The sequence below is a fragment of the Muntiacus reevesi genome, chromosome 8 (genome assembly GCF_963930625.1).
Source record: "Muntiacus reevesi chromosome 8, mMunRee1.1, whole genome shotgun sequence".
In the NCBI taxonomy this organism is placed as follows: domain Eukaryota; kingdom Metazoa; phylum Chordata; class Mammalia; order Artiodactyla; family Cervidae; genus Muntiacus; species Muntiacus reevesi.
Genome location: NC_089256.1, coordinates 32,377,601 through 32,402,802, shown reverse-complemented (window position 1 = coordinate 32,402,802; position 25,202 = coordinate 32,377,601). Strand labels below are relative to the sequence as shown.

Sequence of the window (25,202 nt, the reverse complement as noted above, 5' to 3'; positions counted from 1 at the left end):
GTGTCCAGGGATGCTCCGGGGTCACGGAAGCTGCATGTATTTATCTCCCTTCTCCCCCGATCTCTAGTTTCAGTGGCGATTCTCCCGAGACGAGATGCGTAACAGGCCGACGAGGAAATCCAGAGGGAAACTCCGTGCCAGGGGCAAGCGGCAAGCCGAAGAAAGCGAGAAGAACCCAGAAGAGCAGCTTCCCAGAGCGGGAGACGCGGGGAGCCATGCGCCCGGGCGGGAGGACTGGGCCTCCGCGGAAGGGGCGGCCCCCGGCTGGGCGGAGGGCCCCGTGGAGAAGCCGTGTCCAGACGGACGGCCGTGTGTGGAGGGCGAGGTTGTGCAGAACGGCCCCGCGGGCCCCAGCCCGGCCCCTGTAGGGGGCAGCGCGGGGCGCCCCTGCTCTGAGCCTGGAGAGGATGCTGAGCCTGGAGAGGATGCCGGCGCGGGGGTTTCCGCGGAGGTGGCTCCGGGGCCCGCAGCAGCCGAGCGCCCCTGAGTCTCGCTGGGCCGGCCGGCTGGGGGCTTGTGCGCCCTGGAGTGGCGCGTTACCTTTGGCTTGGCGTGACCCCTCATGGTGAGCTTAATGAGCCCTCTGAGGAGGGCCGGGTCCTCGGCAGCGTTGGTTTCTGCACATCCTTTTGAAATGTGTCCTGGGCTCCAGTGTTAGCACCCAGGAGGGCGGGTCGCTTCTAGACCTCGGGGCTGGGAGTCCAACCCGGACTCTTACCGCTCCTGGAGGGGCTGCACCACCCACGGTCTCCAGGGAGCCTCAGGCCAAACCCCGGGGCCTGCCTGGCTGCCAGTCAAGGCGGACGTGGTCGTTGCCCCCAGCCCCCGCCCCGAGATGGGGGTCCAGCCCCTGCTGCTGCTGCAGCTGCTGGGTGCTTGTAACAAGCCCTGGAGCCCGGCCACTGCTTTCCTCTGTCTAACCCCTGGACCCTGCTGCTTTGGCAAAGAACGTGACATTGGGAGGGGAGGTGCCTCACCTCCTGGCTTTTCTCTAAGTGTTCCCATAGATACTGGTGATCGGGAAACGCAGAGGGAATTCTGTGCTTGTACCCACTTGGGCAGAATGTCCGCGAAAGTATTCTGTGTTCGTATTAATGCCAAAAAAAACATTTAAGGTTTTGTCTTCAGCACACCCTAGGAACACACCTTCTTTCTGTTGTTTCAGGGCAGCTGACTGGTGGGGAGCCTCTATGGTGTTTCTGTAATCCGTGTGTCCTTGGCCAGGTCGCTTCCCACGCGTGTTATGATGTGTTTATGTCGTCCAGAAAATACTGTGGAGGCTCTAAGTAGATGCAGCTGCAAAGCCTGGAGAGAGTGCTGACTGATGTAACCAGCAGCCTGTCTCTTCTCTTTCTTGTTTAGCTACTTAAAGCAATAAATCACCTGAGTTCAGTGCATTGTGAGTACCAGTCTTTCTTGACGTCACGCTGAAGAGTCCTACCCTGGTGTCCAGACACCCCGACCCCTGGTCCCCTGGTCCTGTTTCCTGAGTCCCTTAACTCCTGGCAGCAGCAGGGGGAGCCAGCTGAGCTTGCTCTGCTTTCGTGTCATTTGTACAAAGAAGATGAAAGCGGGATTCAAGGGCCACCAGGCCTGTCAGGGCACCCCCATCACCCCAGGGTGGGGGAGACAGTACCTTTTTAAAACTAAAAGCCCCACGTTGATTACTCAGCATGCCTCCAAGCTTTTTAAGTAAATTATTCAGTGTGCAAATAATTTATCTGTGTGCAGATAAATTTTTATTTATTTTTAATCTTTCTATCTGTGTGCAAATTTGCTAAAATAAAACACATTTTAAATATAATGTAATAGGGAAGAATTGAAAATCCTAACACAGTCACATTGCACATTTTCCTTTTATGAGCAAACTTTGAGCCTAAGCCCCAGAGCTTATGATAAAGGATGAAGACTGTTCAAAGAGAAGATAGGCTGTATTTCAGTTATACACCCACACACACCCACACACACTCAGATTCTTTCCTTTTATAGGTGATTACAAAGTACGGAGTAGAGCTCTCTGTGCTAAACAGTAGATCCTTGTTGGTTATCTATTTTATATACAGTGGTGTGTATATGTTAATCCCAAACTCCTAATTTGTACTGTTTCAATATGTAAGTTCATTTGTATCATTTTTGTTTAAGATTCCACATATAAGCGGTATCATATGATACTTGTTTTTCTCTGACTTACTTCACTCAGTATAATAATCTCTAGGTCCATCCATGTTGCTGCAAATGGCATTATTTCATCCTTTTTTATGGCTGAGTAATATTCCATCGTGTACATGTACCACATCTTCTTTATCCGTTTATCTACCAGTGGACGTTTAGGTTGCTTCCTGTCTTGCCTATTGTGAATAGTGCTGCAGTGAACACTTGGGTACATGTATCATTTTGAATTTGGTTTTCTCGGATATGAGCCCAGGAATGGAACTCCAGAACTGTATGGTAGCTCTGTTTTCAGTTTTTTAAGGGCCCTCCGTACTGTTCTGTATCATGGCTACACCAATTTACATTCCCACCGACAGTGTAGGATGTTCCACACCCTCTCTGACATTTATTATTTCTTGACTTTGATTATGGCCATTCTGACAGGTGTGAGGTGATACCTCATTGTAGTTTTGATTTGCATTTCTCTAATAATTAGCAATGTTGAGCATCTCTTCATGTGCCTCTTAACCATCTTTATGTCTTTTTTGGAGAATTGTCTATTTAGGTCTTGAACCCATTTTTTTTGTTTGTTTTTTAAGTTGGGCTGTTTGTTTTTTTAATTGAGCTGTGTGTGTATTTTGGAAATTAATCCCTTGTTGGTAGCATCATTTACAAGTATTTTCACCCATTCTGTAGGTTGTCTTTTTGTTTTACTTATGGTTTCCTTTGCTGTGCAAAGCTTTTTCATTACATTAGGTCCCATTTCTTTATTTTTATCTATCTCTGACTAGGAGATGGATCCAAAAAGGTCTTGCTGTGATTTATGTCAGAGTGTCCAGCCTATATTTTCCTCTAGTTTTATATTAGTAGTATCTAGTTATATGTTTAGGTCTTTAATCCATTTTGAGTTTACTTCTGTGTATGGTGTTAGAGAAGGTTCTAATTTCATTCTTTTAAATGTAGCTGTCCAGTTTTCCCAGCAACACTTAGTGACGACCTTGTCTTTTCTACATTGTATATTCTTGCCTCCTTTCACATAGATTAATTGACCATAGGTGCATGGGTTTATTTCCATCCCATCCCATTGATAATTGCTTTTGTGCCAGTACCACACTGTTTTGATGACTGTGGCTTTGTAGTATAGTCTGAAGTCAGAGAGCCTGGTTTGTCCAGCTCTGCTTTTCTTTCTCACGATTGCTCTGACTATACAGAGTAAAAGAATATGTGTACAGGCTTCCATACAAATTTAAAATTTTTTTTCTAGTTTTGTGAAAAATGCCATTCGTAATTTGCTGGAATTGCATTAAATCTGTAGATTATCTTGGGTAGTATGGTCATTTTGACAATATTCATTCTTCCAATCCAAGAACACATTTTTCATCTGTGTCATCTTCAATTTCTTTCATCAGTATCTTATAGGTTTCCAAGTACAGATCTTTTGCCTCCTTATGTAGGTTCATTTCTAGGTATTTTATTAAGATTGTTTTTAAAATAAAAGACAGTTTTAAAGAAGATGTTTTTTAAAAATTATTTTAAAATGACATTTTCCACACTTACACTCACAAATACCTACACAGTATTTTGATTTAGTAAGAATATCACCTCTTTTAGCTCATATCTTAGAGGAGTGCGATGCTTGAAAAATAAGCTCCCAAAGTAGCAGGCTGGGACAAAAGCCACACCGATTCTTAGGGCTCTGAGAAGCACAGGATGCCGGCTGCATCCTCAGGTGGATGCCTTAGATCACAGAGTGGGGTGTGTTTTTTGATAATTAAATGACATCTCTGCGGGCAGAATTGTGGAAAAATAGTCACAGGTGAATGTAGCTAATTGGAACTCCTCAGGGAGCATGGCCCCAGCACAGGGAACAAGGAGGTCTTGTTTTGGCAGGCTGCGGCACATTCCCACTGCCATCTGGTCTACCTCGGGCAGGGCCCAGATTGGCAGCACCTTAGTCACTGGGGGAGCTTAAAAATCTCAGGACTTCCTGGAGGCCTGGTGGTTGATGCTGTGATTCTGATGCAGGGGGAGCGGGTTCAGTCCCTGATTGGGGAACTGAGATCCCACAAGTGGTATAGCAAAAAAAATAAATAAAAGATCTCTGACACCTGGGTCCCACCCCAGAGACTGCCCCTGGGGAGTGGTCAGGCCTTGGGATTTGCAAACCGCCACCCCGCCCCCACCCCTGCAAATTCTCTGGTGCAGCTGAGGGTGAGACGCGTGGTCACAGGATGGCGATGAGCTGACTCCCAGCTTGTTCCTTGTGAAATGAGACATTTCTGATGAAAGGTGAATAAACCCCTAAATCCCACTCCCTTCCTCCTGCATGCGCCGGGTAAATATGGGGATTTCTGAAGGGAATTTTACATTGCCAAGGTTGCCAGTGGGGGACAAGGCCATCTTTGGCATTGCCAAGGCCCCAGGATACCAGTGAAACTTGGAGAATTTGGTGAGAGGCTTGTGTGCATGGAGATCAGTCTCTAGGGCTGCAGCTGTCACAGCAGGCCTGGAAGAAGCGGGGTGTTTTGAGGTGATCAAGTGATGAAGAGGGGGGCCCCAAGTAACCCCAAGTGGCTCCTGATGTCAGCACTGTGCAGCCTAGCGGGTTGTTCCTGACGCTCAGCCATCTCATCCCAACAGAAGCTCTATGACAACGTTTATAGTCCTAACATATTTGTTGTTCATTAGTCGTGTCCAACTCGAAGACCTTGCGAATGTAGCCCGTCAGGCCCCTTGGTTCATGGGACTCCCAGGCAAGAACACTGGAGTGGGTTGCTGTTTCCTCCTCCAGTGTATTTGTTACTGGTCTGTAAGTAACCAAACAATGAACATCAGCTCAGTTGTTGCCGAGTTTTTCCAAACCTCTAAATGGATTATACTTCAGTCATGCTTGAGGGGACCGGCTTCAAGAGGACATCAGCAGGAGACATTCTAATTCACTTCTTAGGAAGCATGTTTGATCAGTAATCTAAACATATTAATCACAGCCCTGGCTAAACCACAAATTATCCTAGTTGAGGATGAGCTCTCAAAGGGAAGAGTGGGACGTCACTGGCAGGAGTGTTGTTGTGAAGCTCACCGCCCACATCCGGGGCAGGGTCACGCAGGCCCTGGGGGCCGTCTGCTGGGCTCACCTGAGCAGGCCGAGAGCTGCAGTCAGGGTTAAAGATGACGTTGTGGGGGGCTGTATGGGGGCGAGGAGAGGGCTGGGGGCACAGGTGGCCTGGAAGAGGCTGCAGAGAGGTTGGCACCACATGGGGAGTCTGGGTTTCCTGTACCTGCCCCCAGAGTGATGGTATCCCGTCAGATCAATGACAGGACCCGCCAAGCTGTAGACTGGCTTTCCGAGGCAGTGTTCCCCACAGGTTTCTGTTGCCAAACATCACTTCTGCGGCCAGACCACAGTGAACGGTCCCCAAGTTGCGGGCCCCGCGCCCGGCTGGTGCTGGCTGCCCCCAGCCCTGCAAGACCAGCCCCTGCGCGTTCACCTGGGCATGGGCTCAGACCACTCTCTCTTCTGGACTTGCGGCTTTAACGCCTACCCCCCTGTGCTGGGTGCTGGGGAGACAGAGCCAACCCCCGCTCCCCTGGGTCCCACGGCACACCCCGAATGACTGCACAGGGGCAGGGACTGTGCTATCGTGGGCCGCGGAGCTCGGCAGGGCATGAAGGCGAACGCTGGACAGGCCGTGGAAAAGGTGGGCCCTGAGGTCGGGTGAGTGGTCTGCGGGGAGGCCGTGTGCCTGGTGGTCCAGACAAGGGGCATGGATGCTGGGGCTGCGTTGCTGGATAGAAGCCTGACAGTCACTTCCCAGGCGCGGGGTCTGGGTAATATGCATAGGACAGTGTGAGAGTTAAATGAATACATGCAGAGCTCTTGGAGAATGGCTGGCACACGGCAGGTGCTGCATAAATGTCCGTGACGAGGAGGAATCTGAGAGCGGGCTCTGAAGATTCTGCAACTGACCAGAGAATGAAGAGGTGCTGAAACTACCTGTCACACCAGAATACTGTCTTTTTTTCAGATTTTTTTTTTTTTCATTGTGAACCATTTTTAAAGTCTTTATTGAATTTGTTACAAGTTACTTCTGTTTTCTGTTTTGACTCTTTTGGCTGTGTGGGAGCCCAGATCCCCAACCAAGGATCAAACGCACTCCCTGCGCTGGGAGGCAGTTTTAACCAGTGGACCAGGAAGCCCCAGGAACACTGTCCTCATCAGACATTTCCTCAGAGGAACCAATACTGTTGTTGAGGACTTCCCTAGAACCTCTCTAGAGGGTTCGTGTGCAGGATTTGAACCACTCATCCAGCATTATTCCACAAAGTCACTAAAATGCAAGTCTCGAGCCTTTCCTTAAGACCCAGGGAATATGTCTTAACTTCTGGGGAGTCAGGACGTTTCAGGGCATCAGGGAGGCAGTTGGCGTGGAGACTCCAGGTGAGGCATGCGCTTGTACGACTGTTTACCCTGCGTGTGGGGGCAGAGCCTAACTTCTTTCTCCCAAATGATTCAACAGGGATGCTGGCAATCACAGCCACGCTGGCCACGGTATCTCAGAAACGGGGCAAAGGGATTCATTCAATCCAGAGACGGTTTAAAACGCAGACCCCATGTTGGCTGACTGGTGAAAGAGGTTTTTCACCCTATAACTAATGCAGTAAAACCTACACATCCATAGTTAAATGTGTTGCTCAGTAGTCATTAAACCCAATATGCCTCTGGATTTTTCTGCTGCCTCTAAACAATGTAAAAGTCTCAGTGATGGTAAGGAACAGCCTTCACTTATCAGGGTGAGTATTAAAATGCTCCGTGTAATGGACCCCTGTGTCTGAGACTCTTCAGGCCTGTACCTCCCCTGTCTTATGGATTCTTCAACAAAAACAACAAGGAAGTCATCCTGGAAGAAAGGACAACCAGCAAGCTTGCCAGTTTCTGGGTCCAAGAAATGCCGAAGTTGCAGTCTACAGCCTCCTTTTCTTGAAGCGGGGGAACTATCAATTCAGCCCTGTCTCAGTCCAGCCCACCTAAAGCCCCAGTAGGCAAATGTTTTGTCAGCCTTCTCTCTTATTAATGGTGATCCCACCACTTCTCTTGAGCCCCAACTCCAGAATTTAATCAGTGGCAGAGTGCAAGAGTCCTCTTCATCAAACCAAACTTTTCCCTTGCTTCAGTCCAAGGCAATTTTGTCTTATGCTGGAGATGCAAACTACAGTCACTGTGACAATTAATCAAGCGCCTGAAGACAGTTAAGACAGTCTTTGGTCATCGCTCATCAGAATGGCCAACCGCAACTCCCCGTGGCCCCTAAGGCCCGCTTTCCGTCATGAAACCATAGGACGGTAAAGCGGAAAGGGATTTCAGTTGACAGTCCTACCTGCTTGACAGATGACAGCAGGTCAGAGAGCCGGGCAAGCCGGGCAGGTCTCCGGATGCCTGGCACCACGCCCTTGCCATCAGACCACACTCTCACTCTATACTCCTCTCTAGGCGCCTGACAACAGAGATGCCAGTGGGATTTAAAAACCTCACCCAGCGGGATGCTCTCACACTGGTCAAAATGGCGAAAGTCTACAAATAATAAATGCTGAAGGTTTGGAGAAAATGGAACCCTCCTACACTGTTGGTGGGAATGTAAACTGGTGCAGCCACTGTGGAGAACAGTGTGGAGGTTTCTCAAAAAACTAAAGCTAGAACTACCATATGACCCAGCAACCCCACTCCTGGGCATGTATCCAGAGAAAATCATAATTCAGAAAGATCCATGCATCCCAGGGTTCACTGCAGCACTATTTACAATAGCCAAGACATGAAAACAACCTGAATGTCCATCAACAGATGAGTGGATGAAGAAGGTGCCAAGTATGCAGACAGAATGGAACGTTACTCATTCATGAAAAAGAGCAAGTCAGAAAGAGAAAGACAAATACCGTATATCACTTGTGCAATCACATGTGGAATATAAAATACTATACACGCGAACATACCTATGAACAGAGACGGACTCACAACTTGTGGTTACCAGGTGGGTGGGGGGATGGATTGGGAGCCCGGGCTGAGCAGATACAAACTCATATATAGGAAGGATAAACAACAGGGTCCTACTGGACAGCACAGGGAATTTTACTCAATATCCTGTCATAACCCTAATGAAAAAGAATATGAAACAGAATATGTAGATGTATAACCAAATCACTTTGCAAAAATAAATACATTTTAAATCAACTATCAGTTCAGTTGCTCAGTTGGGTCCCACTCTTTGCAACCCCAAGGATAATCACTATACTGCAAAAAAATTTTTGTGATAAGTAAAATTTTTTAATAGGAGCTCTTTTGACCCTATTCCCCTTTCCAGCTGCCATCCTATCTTTTTCCTTCCCTTAACAGTGAAATTCTTTGCAATTATAATCAATACTCACTCGCTGTAATTTCCTCCCCAAACCCACTCCAGTGTTTCCCTTGTAATGGCCCTCTTATCACGACCACTGGTGACCTTCCAGTTGCTGTGTCAGTGACTGCTCATTAGAACCTCTCTCCTGTTACTTCAAGCATGGTACAGCTGACCCATCTGTCCTACTGGAAACACTTTGCTCACGTGGGGTTGACACCACTCTCTTCTTGTCTATGCGAGCACTTTCTGCAACTCTAGAAGCGCCAAACCTCATCAACCCTCCACAGTTTACTGAGGGCCACTAACTCAGCCCAGGAAGCCCCAAACAAGCTGAACATTAAAAATTTGAGCACAGTGGATACAAACAATCAAATGTACAAAAAGCCAAGAGTTCACAGGGAGACTTAAAAAAACCTCATCGGTCACTTTGGAGGTTGCTTGGACACCCAACTCATAACAGGTTAGTTGGTAAACGAAGAGAAAGAATGGAGCGCTGATCCCACCTTTCCAATTCAGACTCATTTCAGGGCAAAGTCGATGAGGGCAAGTTCTTTGTAGAAGAATCATGGGCAATAAATGCAGGCCAGATGATAGAAATGGACAGTTAGTTCTTAATGAAATAGCACACAAAGATCAACAGCTACTAAGATAACTTGGGTGAAAGGCTGACAGAGAACTTTATAGTCGGAGGAATCAGGCTGACAAAAGCTGAACCCACCAACCAATCTTAAAAACACTGAAAGCGGGACAGACATTAGGTGCCACCTCAGGATGCAACAGAAATATGTAACACCACTCACAATGTGGCCTTGCAAAAGAAAAAAAAAATCTTGAGTCTGAGTGTAAATAAGCTCCAGACCTACTTCCCAGTTTATGTGACATACAGCACAGAGGGCCATGTTCAGCCACACCGAAGGATACCGCGGGCTGGGTTCACAACGTGGGAAAGTCTGCAGGACAGACGACCCGGTTTCTTCAGCAAAGTGTCTGGACATGCGTGTGGGGAGGGGAGAGGGGACTGTGGATTGAAAGACGCTCACAAGAGACACCAACCGAATTGCGAGATGTGGACTTCAAGGCAATGTGGGGAGAACAATGTACGGAAAACAATGACCTCTCAGACGATAGTAAGCGGTCATTGTTACTTGTGCTGGTATGACAATAGCTTAGTAAGCGGTCATTGTTACTTGTGCTGGTATGACAATAGCTTTATGGTCATGTTGAGGTGATATGGCTGTTACCCGCTCAAGAATTTAAAGCTATGATTTCTAGGGTTTGCTTCAAAATACTCCTGAAACATCAAAACCCAAGAAACTGAGGACAGACAAAAATAGACCAGAGCATGCTGGTAATCAATGACGTGGGTGATGGATGTATAAGAGTTAATTCTACTGCCTTCTCTACTTTGGTGTCTCTGCCATTTCCTCCTCCAGGGGATCTTTCCAACCCAGGGATCAAGCTCACGTCTCCTGCACTGGAGGGGGGCGGGGCGGATTCTTTACCGCTGAGGCTCCAGGGAAGCCCAGCTAAGACCTGGTGACGCCAGTGTGTGTGTGTGGTAGTCGCTGAGTCGTGGCCGACTCCTTGCAACCCCAGGGATGGTAGCTCGCCAGGCTCTGCTGCCTGTGGGACTCTCCAGGCAAGAATACCGAGGTGGGTGGCCACTGCCTTCTCCAGATGTAGCCAATAAATAATTAAAAAAAAAAAAAAAACAGGGCCCAGTTCACCAGCTCTGGGAAGGCCGTCTCACCCATGTAAGAAGTATCTACTAAGTGCCTATCTCACGTTCAGGAGAGCTCTGAACAAGGCAGAGCCCTCCTCACAGGCAGGCTCCAGGCCGGCGGGCGAACCCCGGGCTGTCCAGCCTCTCACATCTCACATCCTGAACAGGAAAAGGAAACGCAGAGTCGCACCACACGAGAGGATACAGCAGGCTGGGTTCACGCACTGCCCTGCTGAGCCCTCCCTGTGGACCACCACTTTCAGTCCTGTGAACGGCCCCGAGTGGGAGGTGGCACAATTCTGTGCCCACACTTGTGTAATTACAACCTGGGGCATGGCGCAGGTCAGCGACGAGCTCTAGGTCACCCAGAGCAGGGTGGAGCTGAGATGCGAACCCAAGCAGTCTGGCTCAGGGTTCTCCCCAGCCGCCGTTCTCAGCCACCATGCCATCAGTTCCAAGCCACGTGGGCTGGACTTCCCCGAGACGGAGCTAGGAGCTCCCAGGGGGATCCTGACTATCCTGGCCGGCAAGGGCAAACGGATATCCTTGAGCAGCGGACCAGAAGCACCATTCCATGTTCATCGCCTGAAAGGACAGAGCTGGAAGGAACTGCCGTGCAGGCAAAGGTCATGACCTGGCCCCGCAGGGGTTTACAGCCAGTGCCAGGGAGCGAGCAGCTGGTGAGAGTTAACTCAGGGCGGGAGTCTGGGGCTCTTCCAGGAGGAGGTGAACATTCTCACTCATGTTTTCCTTAAGCTGTGTGCAGCAGTGGGTCTTGCCTGAGAGCTGGCCTTTCTTTAGGACCTAAGGATAATACTGCACAAGGTCTCACTCATGGAAATGCTTTTCTCAGGCTCTTTGTTAAAGGCTGTAATTGTAGCAAATCTTGCCTGGGGACCTGTTTCTCAAGACTTGTTCCCCTGATGACACAGCCCAGGACCTGTTCTCCCTGGCTAGTCTCCGATGGTTATCTCAGGATGTCTGCCTTGGGGGAGGGTCTGGGGGAGCTCTTACCACCTCAAGGTATTCTTTTTCTCTATTCTCAGCAGTTAGCTGAGAAGTATCCAATGCCCTGCTTAAAACAGTGGGGGTGGGTACTCTTTCTATCCCCTTCTGATGTCCATGTCAGCAGCTTTATCTGTCACTTTCACTTTCAATGAACATCTACCCAAGGCTCTGGTGAATGAGACAGCCTCTGGTCCCGGAGGTGAGACTTCGGAGACCACGGATCCAGCACCGAGACTCGCATCAGCTGTGCCGGGCAGAGCTGGGCGCCCCAGGGCGGGCAGCCCTTGTTCTCTGACAGCCTGCCCCAGGCCGTGCTGCAGACGCCCCAGCACCCCTGGGCGGGCACAGAAAGGCCCGGGACAGCCCTGTGCACTGGGCGTCTCCTCCCAGGGCTGCCAGGGCCAGGGCGGAGCGCGCCACCACGATCCCCGCCCCTCCCCTCACCTGCTCCTCGGCCTCCTGACTGCGCGGCCCTCGGGCCCAGCCTGCGGCCTGGACACTCGGGGCCTCCTGACTCAGGGCTCCAAGGAGCCAGAGCTCCCTGTGTGCCCTCCACCTCTGAACATTGCCGATCACCGCCCTAAACGGACCCTGACGTTCCCATTGGGTCACAGGTCCCCCTTTGCTCCTCAGTTCAGTTCAGTTGCTCAGTTGTGTCCGACTCTTTGGGACCCAATCAATCGCAGCACACCAGGCCTCCCTGTCCATCACCAACTCTCGGAGTTTACTCAAACTCATGTCCATTCAGTCAGTGATGCCATCCAACCATCTCATTCACTGTTGTCCCCTTCTCCTCCTGCCCTCAATACTTCCCAGCATCAGGGTCTTTTCCAATGAGTCAGCTCTTCGCATGAGGTGGCCAAAGTATTGGAGTTTCAGCTTCAACATCAGTCCTTCCAATGAATATTCAGGCTGATTTCCTTTAGGATGGACTGGCTGGATCTCCTTGCAGTCCAAAGGACTCTCAAGAGTCTTCTCTAACACCACAGTTCAAAAGCATCCATTCTTTGGTGCTCAGCTTTCTTTATAGTTCAACTCTCACATCCATACGTGACCACTGGAAAAACCATAGACTTGACTAGATGGACCTTTGTTGGCAAAGTAATGTCTCTGCTTTTTAATATGCTGTCTAGGTTGGTCATAACTTTCCTTCCAAGGAGTAAGTGTCTTTTTATTTCATGGCTGCAGTCAACATCTGCAGTGATCTTGGCGCCCCCAAAAATAAAGTCAGCCACTGTTTCCCCATCTATTTCCCATGAAGCGATGGGACTGGATGCCATGATCTTATTCTGAATGTTGAGCTTTAAGCCAACCTTTTCACTCTCCTCTTTCACTTTCAATGAGACGCTTTTTAGTTCTTCTTTGCTCCTAGTGAAATCAAATCTGGGATTGAAATAGGTGACCAACGATCTCTGCTTAAAACATAACAAAATTCAAAACATCCTAGTCGAAGCTAGTGCGGTGATGCCAGCCATCACGAGGCCCCACAGATCAATGATATGTTTACGCCCTGGAGTCCCCGAGACCTGCCTGGAGAGGAGAAAGGCCCCTGCCCTCTCTCCTCAGCTGAGGACTGAACCCCCCATGGTCCCTACACCTCCAGCACTGGTCTGCCTCTCTTCCCAGACCGCACACGCCTCATGAGGTTCTCCAAGAAGCCGGCCGCAGTCCTTGTCACAGAAAAGAACGTCTGCCCTAAGCCTGGGGAATTCTCTCAGATTTTTAAAAATCTACACAAAGATAAGGAGTACAGTCTTCTTTCTAGCGGTTCCCCCAGAGCAGCCTTGAATAAGGCCCTCCACTCTTTCCACACACTCTGGGGACCACTTCCTGACCCCAGGCTTAGCAAGAGCTTAAATGGTAGCTGCTCTCTTTCAGCCACTCAACAGGTATGCGAGAAGCTGCGACGCCAGGAACAACCCTGGCCAAAGAATGAAATACGAGGCCGAGCAGCAGGACTTGGAATCAGCTCTGCACCCCCTGATCAATCCTGAGTACACGTCCACAGCCCGTCAAGCCCAGCCACTGAGGGTAGAATCACAGAGGACACAGCACTCATCGTCGCCTTGGTCCTGAAAGAGAAGCCGCCTCCCACGTGGGTGCTGAGACAGACAGCCAAGACACGGGCCTCAGAAAAGGTTTCATCTGAGAAGAAACTCAGTCAGGATACATACTTCAGATATTCATTAACACAAAGCAAATACACTGGACATTCAATACCCTAAAGCAGTTTTCCTAACAGCTTCCTATTTCCAAACCCAACTTTAACAGTCTGAACAAAGGTGGCTACAGGCCACAAGAAAGTAAACTAAGACATTAAACAGAAACAATTTCAAATGAAATTACATTTAAGTTTATTCAACAAAAGACACATAGGTGGCTGTCAAATAATTTAAAGAACCTACATTTCACACACAAAACCTGTATTTTCATATGTTTGAAGGATGTGTCTTTTTTCCCTTAAGGGGAAATAAAATACATATTGACCAATTGAAGGTACACCATGAGAAATCAGTCATTCATAAGAGAAAGTCAATGTAGTAAAAATCAGTTTAATTAATGAAGTTTTGGCAACAATTTATCATTTAAGTCTGTCAGCTGATTTTTCTTGTTTCTCCAACTGGTCAGAGTCCACAGCCTTAAAAAATAAGAGTGGGCAGAGGTAAATCATGGGCCCGAACCACAGAGCATCCTGAGTGTCAGGCCTTGGGGACCTCTGTCTGCCTCCTTCTCCCAGCCCCGCCCGCCCCTACCACCACTTCTCAAAGCAGATGTGCTCTCTGGGGACGCGGCTGCTCTCCAGCTCCTTGGAGAAGAAGTCTGTCATGGGAGGTGGACCACAAATGTAGAACAAGGTCTCTTTCGAAATGTAATCCCTTATCTCCTTCTCCGTTATTCTTCCTTCTGCCGAAAGCACAGAATAAACACCAAGTTAAGCCAGATGTGTTTGTACTGAAAGGGGGAAGGACCGACCACAGCTCGGCAACAGAGTTTATTTTCATTAACTGGGCCCAGAGGTCTCGCCCTGAGTCATCCATGCTGGACCCCAGCGGACAGCATGTCTCCAGGCTTCCTGAAGCCACAGCGAGCAACGCGGGCAACTGGTCACCATGAACTCTCCAGACAGGGCCAGGCAGCATGCTGGTCTTTGGGACAGATTCAAAACTGCCTTCAGCAAAGTAACTAAACTGCTTTGTGAGAAATCCTTCCAGGAGGGGAAACCACGAGAAATTTAAATGACTATTAATGGCAAATGGAACTGATTCAGTCAAAGCCGGAGGATAAATTCTCTGTATGCATTATTACAGCAATGACGCAAAGATCCCCGAAAAAAATGCAGAAAATAAATTTTTAATATAGGCAGCAGGAGATCTGTATATAATAAGTGAACACAACTAATCTCTCTTTATGTTTCCATGATGAATCATCTCTCAATCCCCCAGGTAGTGACATTCCTAGCCAGAAACTCCCAACAATAAAGCATTTACACTCAACCAACTGGTACGTCCACACAGTAATGGCATGGAGACAGTCAAAATACCTTTTAGAAAATACCTTTTAGGAGACTCACCCGTGATGTATGGTCTGAGGTCTGCACTGATTTGTGTAGTCTGTTTTGTAACATGGAAACTGCATGCAATCTTCTCAGGAAATTCATTTACTAGATCGAGGATATTTTTCTGGAATGTCAAACGTATTTGGTCACACGACAATTTTAAAAAATCAAAACAGATGTGCACCCCCCGGACGCCGACGCTCCACTGACAATTCTGCACACGTCCGTTGCTCGGCTCTCCACTTAGAGAGACATTGTTTGCAGCCGGGCAGGCCAGAGCAATCTGAGTGCGGGGGGCTATTTGCCTTTAATTGAAATCTGAATATGCTAACAAGCATATTACTAACTCTCCAGGAGTTTTTGCTTTTTTCTCTCAGCCGTGGGCAATTAAGCAGCAGTTTCACTGACCACAGTTGCGTCTTTTAACTGTTTCTGTTCTTTTGTTCATCCTTGCAGCTGCAAAGCAACCCAGAGCGAAAGCCTTCTCCTGTCAGATGGACTTGGTTCCTGCAGATGCGCCGATGGGGGTTTCACACACTGAGCTGGGTCTCACCTACTCCTGGGGCACCCAGGCCCACTTGTAGGCCTCCTGACCCTCTGGGAAGCCCCAGAGGCAGGCTGAATTTTCTGCTCACCCACCTCCAGACTTAAGCCCACCAGACCCGCCCTCTTCTGTGACTGCACTGGGAGGCTCCTTAGCACTAGCTTTTTTTAATAGTTTTGGGCAGGATAGGATGCGTTGGTTAATTCTCACTTGAACAGGGCTCAGCCTTTCAAGCCTCTGGCTTGAACTGTTGCAGAGAAGAGCGATGCAGAGAAGGCAGGCCCGGGCCACGAGCCTGCTCACGCCCAGCTAATCGAGACACACGCTGCTCCCTACCTTGAACAGGAGCTCGCTGGTGTCTTTTGCGCTGTAGAGCAGTCTGACTGTCCCCATCTCATACCCCCGCCCCTTGCTCGCCCATTCTCTGTGGAGGTCGGCCGCGTGCCGCAGGATGGAAAGCAGGGGGTTAATCCCAACGCCTCCTGCAATCAACACGAGGTTTCTGGAGGCGTCCGTGGGCTGCGGGTCGAAGAAGAACTCCCCCCCGACTCTGACAGCCACCTCGGAGTCCAGGGTGCACTGCAGGGGACAGAGAAGAGCCTTCAGTCCTCTGTGGCAAAGGCCTGACACCAAACGCTCGCCCGTAGTAAGGCTGAGCGTCTGCCCCCGGCGCGTCTATCGCTTTCTAGGCCATCGTCACTCACTCACAGCTGCTGTGGGGCCATGAACCGATTCCACTCGCACGTTCCCCAGGCCGTTTGCGCGTCCACCTTCGTGATGCAGGCAGCACAGCCACGCCGGATGCAGACAAGGAGTCCTGCCTCAGGGACTCTGCCACATGCTGACTTCCCGGGTGATGAACTAGCTGGCTTGTGCAGAGAGGCCCTGGGCCCAGGGGACAGCCTGGAAGCATGAGGTGAGGACCACTCCCACCCCTGCAGGCCAAGGGGCTGCTCCTGGGTGAGGACACCTAAAGCAGGGTGACTGTTGGGACTGCACGCGCTGGCTCTCCAGGGGGGCATGCTGCCCCAAGGGCGGCATTCTGGAGGCTGTAACCAGGATCTGAGGGACCCAGGTGGCATTTAGAGGGCGGGGCCTGAGATGCTGGATGTGAGGTCAGGGGTGTCCCAAAGCTGCTCCTACTAAGCAGACAGCTAAACCGGCAGGAGTTCCATGGGCCAGTTTCTGCTGGTAGTTTGATGCCAGCCCTCTGGGGGGCACTCAAACCACGGAAATCAGCAGATACAACAAATGGCAGAGAGCCGGTCTGACAGCACACCACGATCTGCAACACACAGGGGCTGCCCTGCATGATGTCTTTCTGAACGATCCACGGGACGTTCATGTAGGTAAAACCAGTTCACAAGGATCTGAGACTAGACCCTAACTCATTTTATTAAAAAAACTGAAAACAGTATTTGCATGGATCTAACGTCACCTGCTTTTGAACTATGGTGTTGGAGAAGACTCTTGAGAGTCCCTTGGACTGCAAGGAGATCCAACCAGTCCATCCTAAAGGAGATCAGTCCTGGGTGTTCATTGGAAGGACTGATGCTGAAGCTGAAACTCCAGTACTTTGGCCACCTCATGCGAAGAGCTGACTCATTGGAAAAGACCCTGATGCTGGGAGGGACTGGGGGCAGGAGGAGAAGGGGACGACAGAGGATGAGATGCCTGGATGGCATCACTGACTCGATGAACATGGGTTTGGGTAGACTCCGGGAGCTGGTGATGGACAGGGAGGCCTGGCGTGCTGCGATTCATGGGGTTGCAAAGAGTTGGACACGACTGAGCAACTGAACTGAACTGACTGAACACCACCTGAATTTTCCAGAATGTTACCGCCATGTAGACTGTATGGTTTGTGTCCAGAACTTTACCAAGCATGTTCACTGTTCTATAAAACCACACCTGAGTGTGCAGCACACATGGGTGGTCCTGTAGCCAGGCGATGGCTGTGCGCCATCTGCATTTGCAGACAAGTATTCACACATGGTGATTCTATGCTGAGGAGAAGAAACCTGACCAAATGCCTCATGCTACCTTCTAGTTTAGACATGCCCCACCATTTCCTGGGCTTCCCTTGTGGCTCCGCTGGTAAAGAATCCCCCTGCAATGCAGGAGACCTGGGTTCAATTCCTGAGTTGGGAAGATCCCCTGGAGAAGAGAAAGGCTGCCCACTCCAGTATTCTGGCCTGGAGAATCCCATGGACTGTATAGTCCACGGGATCACAAAGAGTCAGACATGACTGAGTGACTTTCATGTCACTCACCATTTCTATGCTGAAGCACAGTCTGATTATGGATCACTTTCCTTTGCTTCTCCTTTGTATTATACTTTGTATTATAGACAGCATATTAAAAAACAGAGCGATTACTTTGCCAACAAAGGTCCGTCTAGTCAAGGCTATGGTTTTTCCAGTGGTCATGTATGCATGTGAGAGTTGGACCATAAAGAAAGCTGAGCACCGAAGAATTGATGCTTTTGAACTGTGGTGCTAGAAAAGACTCTTGAGAGTCCCTTGGACTGCGAGGAGATCCAACCAGTCCATCCTAAAGGAGATCAGTCCTGGGTGTTCATTGGAAGGACTGATGTTGAAGCTGAAACTCCAGTACTTTGGCCACCTGATGCAAAGAGCTGACTCATTGGAAAAGACCCTGATGCTGGGAGGGACTGGGGGCAGGAGGAGAAGGGGACGAGAGAGTATGAGATGGTTGTATGGCATCACCAACTCAATGGACATGAGTTTGGGTGGGCTCTGGGAGCTGCTCCGTGGTGGGCTCCCTGTTGGACAGGGAGGCCTGGTGTGCTGCGGTTCATGGGTTGCAAAGAGTTGGACACGACTGAGCGACTGAACTGAACTGATGATGTTTTCTTTTTTTTTTAATGTACTTTGATTACATGAACTCTGAATTTCATTTCGGAAATGGAAGAAGGCACTGGATCTGGCTGTGTTGAGAACCCCTAGTTAGGAGAAAAACACATTGACCGAGGGGTCACTATGAGTCAGCAAGCCCATGCCCTCCTCAGAGCCTCTGCTTCCGCACCTGGACAATGGGCCCCTGCCCTCGGCCTGCTCACTGCCCCCGGGGTGCAGTGGGCATCGCAAGACACCGTGGGGAGGCCCTCGGCAGCAAGTGCCACGTGGAGGGTGTTCTGGTCACGGGGCTGTAACAGAAGAAGAGACACAGAGGTGCCTGCCTCCTTCTCTCCTGTCACCAAAGGAATCAAGAAACCTATGTTAGGAGCATTCCTGATCAAATCAACTGAGTGGACTCCCTCCTAAGGATTCTGAAGACCAACCCTGAGCACTCACCCAGCACCCTGCCCGACAAGTACGCAGTAAGTACTTTTTGATATGAATTTAATTTGTGGCTCTATCACTCAAAGAGTTAAAATTTAGAAAAAAAATCAAAGAAAAAATGAAAATCATTTGGTCAAGAACTGCTAAATGAATGGAAATCCTCCCTCTGAGTGGGGGGTGGGGGGGTGGTAACTGAACTTAACTATTCTTAACTATTTTAAATATATAGGAGATTTTTACATGAAGGATAGTAAGTGGGTTTTCATTCTTGACAGAAGAAATTAGCAGCAAGGCCACATTCCATTAGGAATAACTAAAATCTAGGAACTGCAACACTAGCTACCATGTGCTTTTAAAATGCTCCTTTTCCTTACAAGTCTCAAAAATAGAAACAAGAAGAGGCTCAACCTAATGACGACAGTGGCGTTAATCCCTCTCTAACCCCCCTCCCCTTCTTGCTTGCCTATATATTTCTCTTTATCTGTAAGAATAGAAGAGTAGAAGAGGCTAAGAAACAGGAGAGAAGACATTCTATCCAACAGTCACCTTCAGCGTGGTTAGTGATGACAAGCAAAGCCTTTAGGTTATTGTTTTTAGAAACCAGAGTATTTTCAACCCTAAAGTTGGCAAGAAAACGTGCCACAGGGAAAGATAATACTCAAGAAGCCTGTCGTATCCTTAGTGACAAGATGATCTTCAGGAGACCTATCTGCTAATTTGCTAGCATCTGGAAGGAATCAAAAGCCATCTTTGTCTTTTGTTGATCAATAAAAACCGCCAGGGTAGCAGGAACACGAGACTTAAAGGTACTGTAGAGTATAAAATTGAAGCGCGTAAAGGGACATTACCTCCAATTACACGAAAATGTATCTAATCTGGGTATAGATTTTCTACTTGTGAAATAAACAACTTTTTCACAGCAACTGGAGCCCAGCACACAATAGCTGTCTAGAACCCTTTACCCTGCCAAGAGCTTGAGCCAAAGTAGATAAAATAAAGGAAGATGTTTATGGCACTTTATTCCACGTCCCAGCAGAGCAGCCTGCTGCCACCCAGACACTCACGCGCCTCTATTGTCCACTCTAATAGCTTAATAAAGACAAATTCTCAGGAGGAAAACAGCCACCTGAGAACAGTTCCAAGAAAAACCTGACTTCATAAAGGCTGCCTGCAACTACCACTGGGCAGAGTGGAGCAGGCACCACAATTAGGATGTGCATTCAAGCAATGCCACTTGGAGATTTTCTGCAGCCTCTTAGAATAAGTTCCTTCACTGAAGTGTCAATGAGCCATGAAACCAAGCAAGGAGCTATGGACCAGGACCAGGTCACGTGGGCGGCCAACGGCCGGAGGGGACCGTGGTACTGCAGGGTCGGGGTGGCCGAGCTCCTTTAACACTGAGCTCCCGCCCCCAGGGCGTGTGTTAACAGCTCAGGATACAACCTGGAGATAGTATAGGGGAAAATCCAAAAGGAATCAAAAAAGGAATGAGGTAGCCCAGGCCACACCAAAGGAAGGACACAGAAGTTCAAAGGGTAAAAATGTGACAGGATACATTTACAATGGAAACGCCAAGGCAAGCAGCTGGAAATGTGTCTAAACTTACACAACGTGCCATGTAAAACCTAAGAATATATTTTTAATGCTGCTGTAGGTTTAGAAATCTTTTAGTTTTTAAAATTATCTTCTAGTAACATTTTTTTTTTTGTTACACAGTTCAATGAATTTTAACACAAACATAGAGAAGCGCAACTACCACCAAAAGCAAGATACTGAACAGTCCCGTCAGCGCCCCAAGCTCCACTTTGCTATCCCTTTCTGCTCCCACCCTTCCCCGCTCTAGCCCATCAAGCACTGATCTGTTTCTACAGCTGTATTTTTGTATTCCAGACTGTAGCATAAATGAGACTGGCTTCTTTCACGCACATAACGCCCCTGAGATTCACCTACGCTGCTGTGTGCATCGACAGCTTATCTGTTTTTACTGCTGAATAATAAATACAGGCAGACCTGGGAAATACTGCAGATTCGGTTCTAGACCACTGCCATAAAGTACTGAAATCAAGCATGCTTGCCTGTGCGTGCTCAGTCATCTCTGACTCTGTGACCCCGTGGGCTCCCCTGTTCATGGAATTTTCCCAGGCCAGAATACTGGAGTGGGCTGCCATTCCCTTCTCCAGGGGCTCTTACTGACTCAGGGATCAAACCTGCATCTCCTGCACTGGCAGGCAGGTTCTTTATCACTGGGCCGCGTGGCAGATCACAGCTGTTGTTAGGTTTCCCATAAAAGTTACGCTTACACTATACTTCAGTCTTTTAAGTGTGCAATACCAATGTGTCTTAAAAACACCAACAATGTACATAACTTAATCTAAAAATACTTTATACTATTAATACAAAGATATAGCAATCAAAACAGTTTTGTACTGGCATAGACAGATAGATCAAAGGAAAAGGTCAGAAAGCCCAGAAATAAATCCACACACTTATGGCCACTTAATCGATGACAAAGGAGGCAAAAATACACAGTGGAGGAAAGACAGTCTCTTTACTAAAGTGGTGCAGGGAAAACTGGACAGTTGTTATGTAAAAGAATGAAATAAGAACATTCTCTAACACCATACAGAAAAATAAAACCTCAAAATGGATTAAATACCTAAATGTTAAGACCAGATACTATAAAACTAGAGGAAAATATAGGCTACTCTTTGACAGAAATCGCAGCAATATTTTCTTGGATCTATCTCCTAGAGTAAGGGAAATAAAATAAATAAATAAATAAATGGTACTTAATTAAATTTAAAAGCTTTCCTTTGCATAGCAAAGAAAAACATAAAGACTACGGGAAAGTATTTGCAAATGCTGCTACCAACAAGGGTTTAATTTCCAAAATATACAAACAGATCATACAGCTTAATACAAAAAAAGAAGAAAAAAACAATTAAAACACAGGCAGAAGGCCTAAACAGACATTTCTCCAAAGAGATGTACAAATGGCTAATAGGCACATGAAAAGATGCTCCATATCACTGATTACTGGAGAAATGCAAATCAAAGAACTACAATGAGGACCCCCCCTCACCTCACTCCAGTCAGAATGACCATCACCAGAAAGTCTACAAATAAGAAATACTAAAGAGGGTGTTGGTCAGAATATAAACTGATAATCACAGTCACTATGGAGAACAGCATGGAAGTTCCTTAAAAAACTAAGAATAGAGTTACCATATGATCCCAGAATCCCACTCCTGGGCTTATCTAGAGAAAACTCTAATTTTAAAAGATACATGCACCGCTATGTTCATAGCAGCAGTATTCACAATTGCCAAGACATGGCAACAACTTAACTGTCCATCAACAGATGAATGGATAAAGAAAATGCAGTACACAAATGCAATGGACTACTACTCAGCCATAAAAAAGAATGAAATAATGCCATTTGAAGCTACATGGATGGACTTGAAGATTGTCATATTAAGTGAAGTAAGTCAGACAGAGAAAGACAAATACTATATAATCACATATGAAGTCTAAAAGATGATACCAAAAAAAAAAAAAAAAAAAAACGTATTTACAAAACAGAAATGAAGAGGATGGCAGTAAAAAAAAAACTCAAGGTTACCAAAGGGGAAAGCAGAGGGAGAGATACTTTAGGAGTTTGGGATTAACATACATGCACCTATAATGAAGACAGTGAACAAGGACCTACTATATAGCACAGGGAACTATATTCAGTATCTCATAACAACCTATAATGGAAAAGTATCTGAAAAACAACTTATATGCATATATGAATAGCTGAGCCACTGCTGGACATCTGATACAATATTGTAAATGACAATAAAAAAATTTTCTTCATATAAAGAAACCTTTATTGCTAAAAAAATGCTAATAACCATCTAACAGCACAGGGCTGCCACAAACATTCAATTATAGAAGAACACAATTTTCTATAAAGTGTAGTAAGGTGAAACACAGTAAAACAAGGTCTGCCTGTACATTATATGAATGTATCACAGTTCCTTCACCCATTCACCTGCTGAGGGATGTTTGGATTGTTTCTGGTTTTTGAGGACTATGATTAGAACCACTATAAACATTCAGATTCAGATTTCTGTATGAATAATTCTTTTGCTTCTCTAGAATGAACACCCAGGAGTCATACTGCTAGGTACTGTGGTGAAGTGTGTCTTTAGTTTCATATGAAATTGCAGAAATAATTTCCAGAACGGCTGTAGCCCTTGCATTCCTGCTGACACCATAAGCAACATAAGAGTTCCAGTTGCTCCACGTCGCTGGCATCACTTGCTATGGTTGACACTTTAAATCTGAGATGTTCTAATAGGTCTGCAGATGTATCCCACTAGATATAGTTTTAACCTGCATTTCCCTAATGATGAATGATGTGGACTGTCGTTTCACTCCTAATTTGTCATCTTTATATCCTTTTTAGCAAAGATTGAACAGTGTCTGTTCAATCCTTTGTCCATTTAAAAATTAGGTTTGCTTCCTTTTTGCTGCCTTTTGAGTTCTTCATATATCAAGGATACAAGTTCTTTGTTGGCTATCTAAAGTGCAAACACTTTCTCACAGGCTGTGGCTTGTTATTAAAACTTCTGTTAATAGGGTATTTTGCAGAAAAAAAAAAATGTTTAGTTTTGATTAAATCCAATATATAAACCTTCCCTTTTATGGATCTCACTTTCTGTGTCATGTCTAAGAACTATCTGCCTATGCTGCTGTCCAGAATATTTCCTATGTCTTCTAAAACCTTTATAGTTTTACATTTTACACCTTAGACCTAAAACATATTTTAATTTTGAATATAACGTGTGAGATTTAGGTCAGGGCTCTCTGTTTTATTTTTGCATATGGACAGACAACTACTCAGCACTGATTGTTGAAAAGGTCACTGCTTCTCCGTTGAGTTTCTTTAGCACCTTTGTCAAAGTTCAAAAGGTTGTATGTGTCAATCTATTTCTGAACACCTTAATTTGTCCCTTTGATCTGTATGCCTATTCCTTCACCAATACTATACTGTACTGATTATTGTAGCCTTATTTTAATCTTAAATTTGAGCAGTATGATTCCTCATACTTTAGGCTTCTTTTTTAAAACTGCTTTTGCCATCCTAGTTTCTTTTCTCTTGCATATAAATTTCAAAATCAGTTTGTCTGTATCTACAATATTTGCAGTACAGCACACTCTGTTTTGTGATCCCAGGTGGCTCAGTGGTAAAGAATCCGCCTGCTAAAGCAGGATATCCAGGTGCAGTCCCTGGGTCAGGAAGATCCCCTGAAGGAGGAAATGGCAACCTACTCCAGTATTCTTGCCTGGAAAATCCCATGGACAGGGGAGCCTGGTGGGTGGGCTACAGTCCATGGGGTCGCAAAGAGTCAGACAAGATTTAAGGACTGAGTAGGTACGCACCCATTCTCCTTTCTGGTAGAGAGGAGAATAAAGTGCCTGGGATGGGATGTAGACTGTTGGTAAGTAAAGAAGGCACACTCCAGAAATGAAGGGGATGGTAGTAAAAAAAAAAAAAAAAAGACAAGGATCAAAAGGATCAAAAAGCAAGAAGACAGATCTTTTCTGAGTTCACTCTTTATTATGAGAATTCTAGCAGATGTGTGGAGCCGCATAGGGCCGTGCTGAGCCCCACGGTGAACCGTGAGTTATTAGCAGCAAATGCAGACTCCACAGAGTCATGAGTGCAGAGCTTCCCAGAGACTGAAATGGAGAGGCAACCACACCACGGGTTTAGCAGTGCTCAGGTCTGGGCAGGAAACGTATGTAATCAGAGATCGTTTCCCCCCCAAATAATGAAAGAATGGTAGCTTAATTCCCTTCATTTAGGACAGTGAGGACAAAATAATCTGATTTATAGAATCACCACTGACAAGACACCCAGAGAGCCAATTTTCAAAACCTTACATATAAAGTAAAATGCTTTAAGTCTAAAGTAGGATTCAACTGAATGCTGTTTGCTGACCCAGAAGGAATTTCCAGACCCCAGGGTATCTTTGCATCATCCTTTAGTGCATCAGAACGATTCTGCTTCTTGGGGACTTCCCTGGTGGACCCGGGGTTAAGACTCCACCCTTCCACTGCATGGGGTGCATGTTCTTTCCCTCGTCAGGGAGCTAGGAGTCCACACGCCATGTGGCAAGACCAAAAAGTACTAAATAAATAAACAAACATGCTGCACCTGTAACCCTTCTGGAACCTGAGTTCTGGCTGGAAGGGAGCTCTTTGTGAGGGTGGACCCTTTGCACCCAAGCCTAGGTTCCTTAGGTGGATTAAGTGAGCTGAATTTTGTGAGACACAGATCCCAGATCTCCAAGTTTAAACAGAGGTTTGCTCACCTGATTGTGAATCCAGAGAGCAGGAGGGTGGTTTGTATGTTTCACTGCCAGTTCTATCATTCTCTCTTGTTCCAGCAGTCTAGGGCTGGAGTATATTGAGAACCCACCAACCACAGAGACTCCTGGGATAAAGAAATCAACCCTAAAAAGAAAAGCAAATA

The 25,202-nt window shown here is 47.1% G+C and overlaps 2 protein-coding genes across 13 annotated transcripts in view; one reads left to right on the top strand and one right to left on the bottom strand.

Annotated features, from left to right (window-relative positions):
- Positions 1–1,397, top strand: part of RFTN1 (raftlin, lipid raft linker 1) — a 210,648-nt gene extending 209,251 nt beyond the window's left edge. For both annotated transcript variants that reach the window (XM_065943157.1, XM_065943156.1), the window contains exon 10: positions 68–1,397. In XM_065943157.1, coding sequence (XP_065799229.1) covers positions 68–487 — 420 coding nt within the window. In that variant the 3' untranslated portion in view covers positions 488–1,397. The remainder of the gene's footprint in view (positions 1–67) is intronic.
- Positions 1,398–13,807: 12,410 nt separating this feature from the next.
- The window catches only part of OXNAD1 (oxidoreductase NAD binding domain containing 1), a 45,723-nt gene continuing 34,328 nt past the window's right edge, over positions 13,808–25,202 (bottom strand). For all 11 annotated transcript variants that reach the window (XM_065943493.1, XM_065943494.1, XM_065943488.1 and 8 more), the window contains 4 exons: positions 25,042–25,183; positions 15,708–15,950; positions 14,843–14,951; positions 13,808–14,175 (listed from right to left, as the gene is read on the bottom strand). In XM_065943493.1, coding sequence (XP_065799565.1) covers positions 14,021–14,175; positions 14,843–14,951; positions 15,708–15,950; positions 25,042–25,183 — 649 coding nt within the window. In that variant the 3' untranslated portion in view covers positions 13,808–14,020. The remainder of the gene's footprint in view (positions 14,176–14,842; positions 14,952–15,707; positions 15,951–25,041; positions 25,184–25,202) is intronic.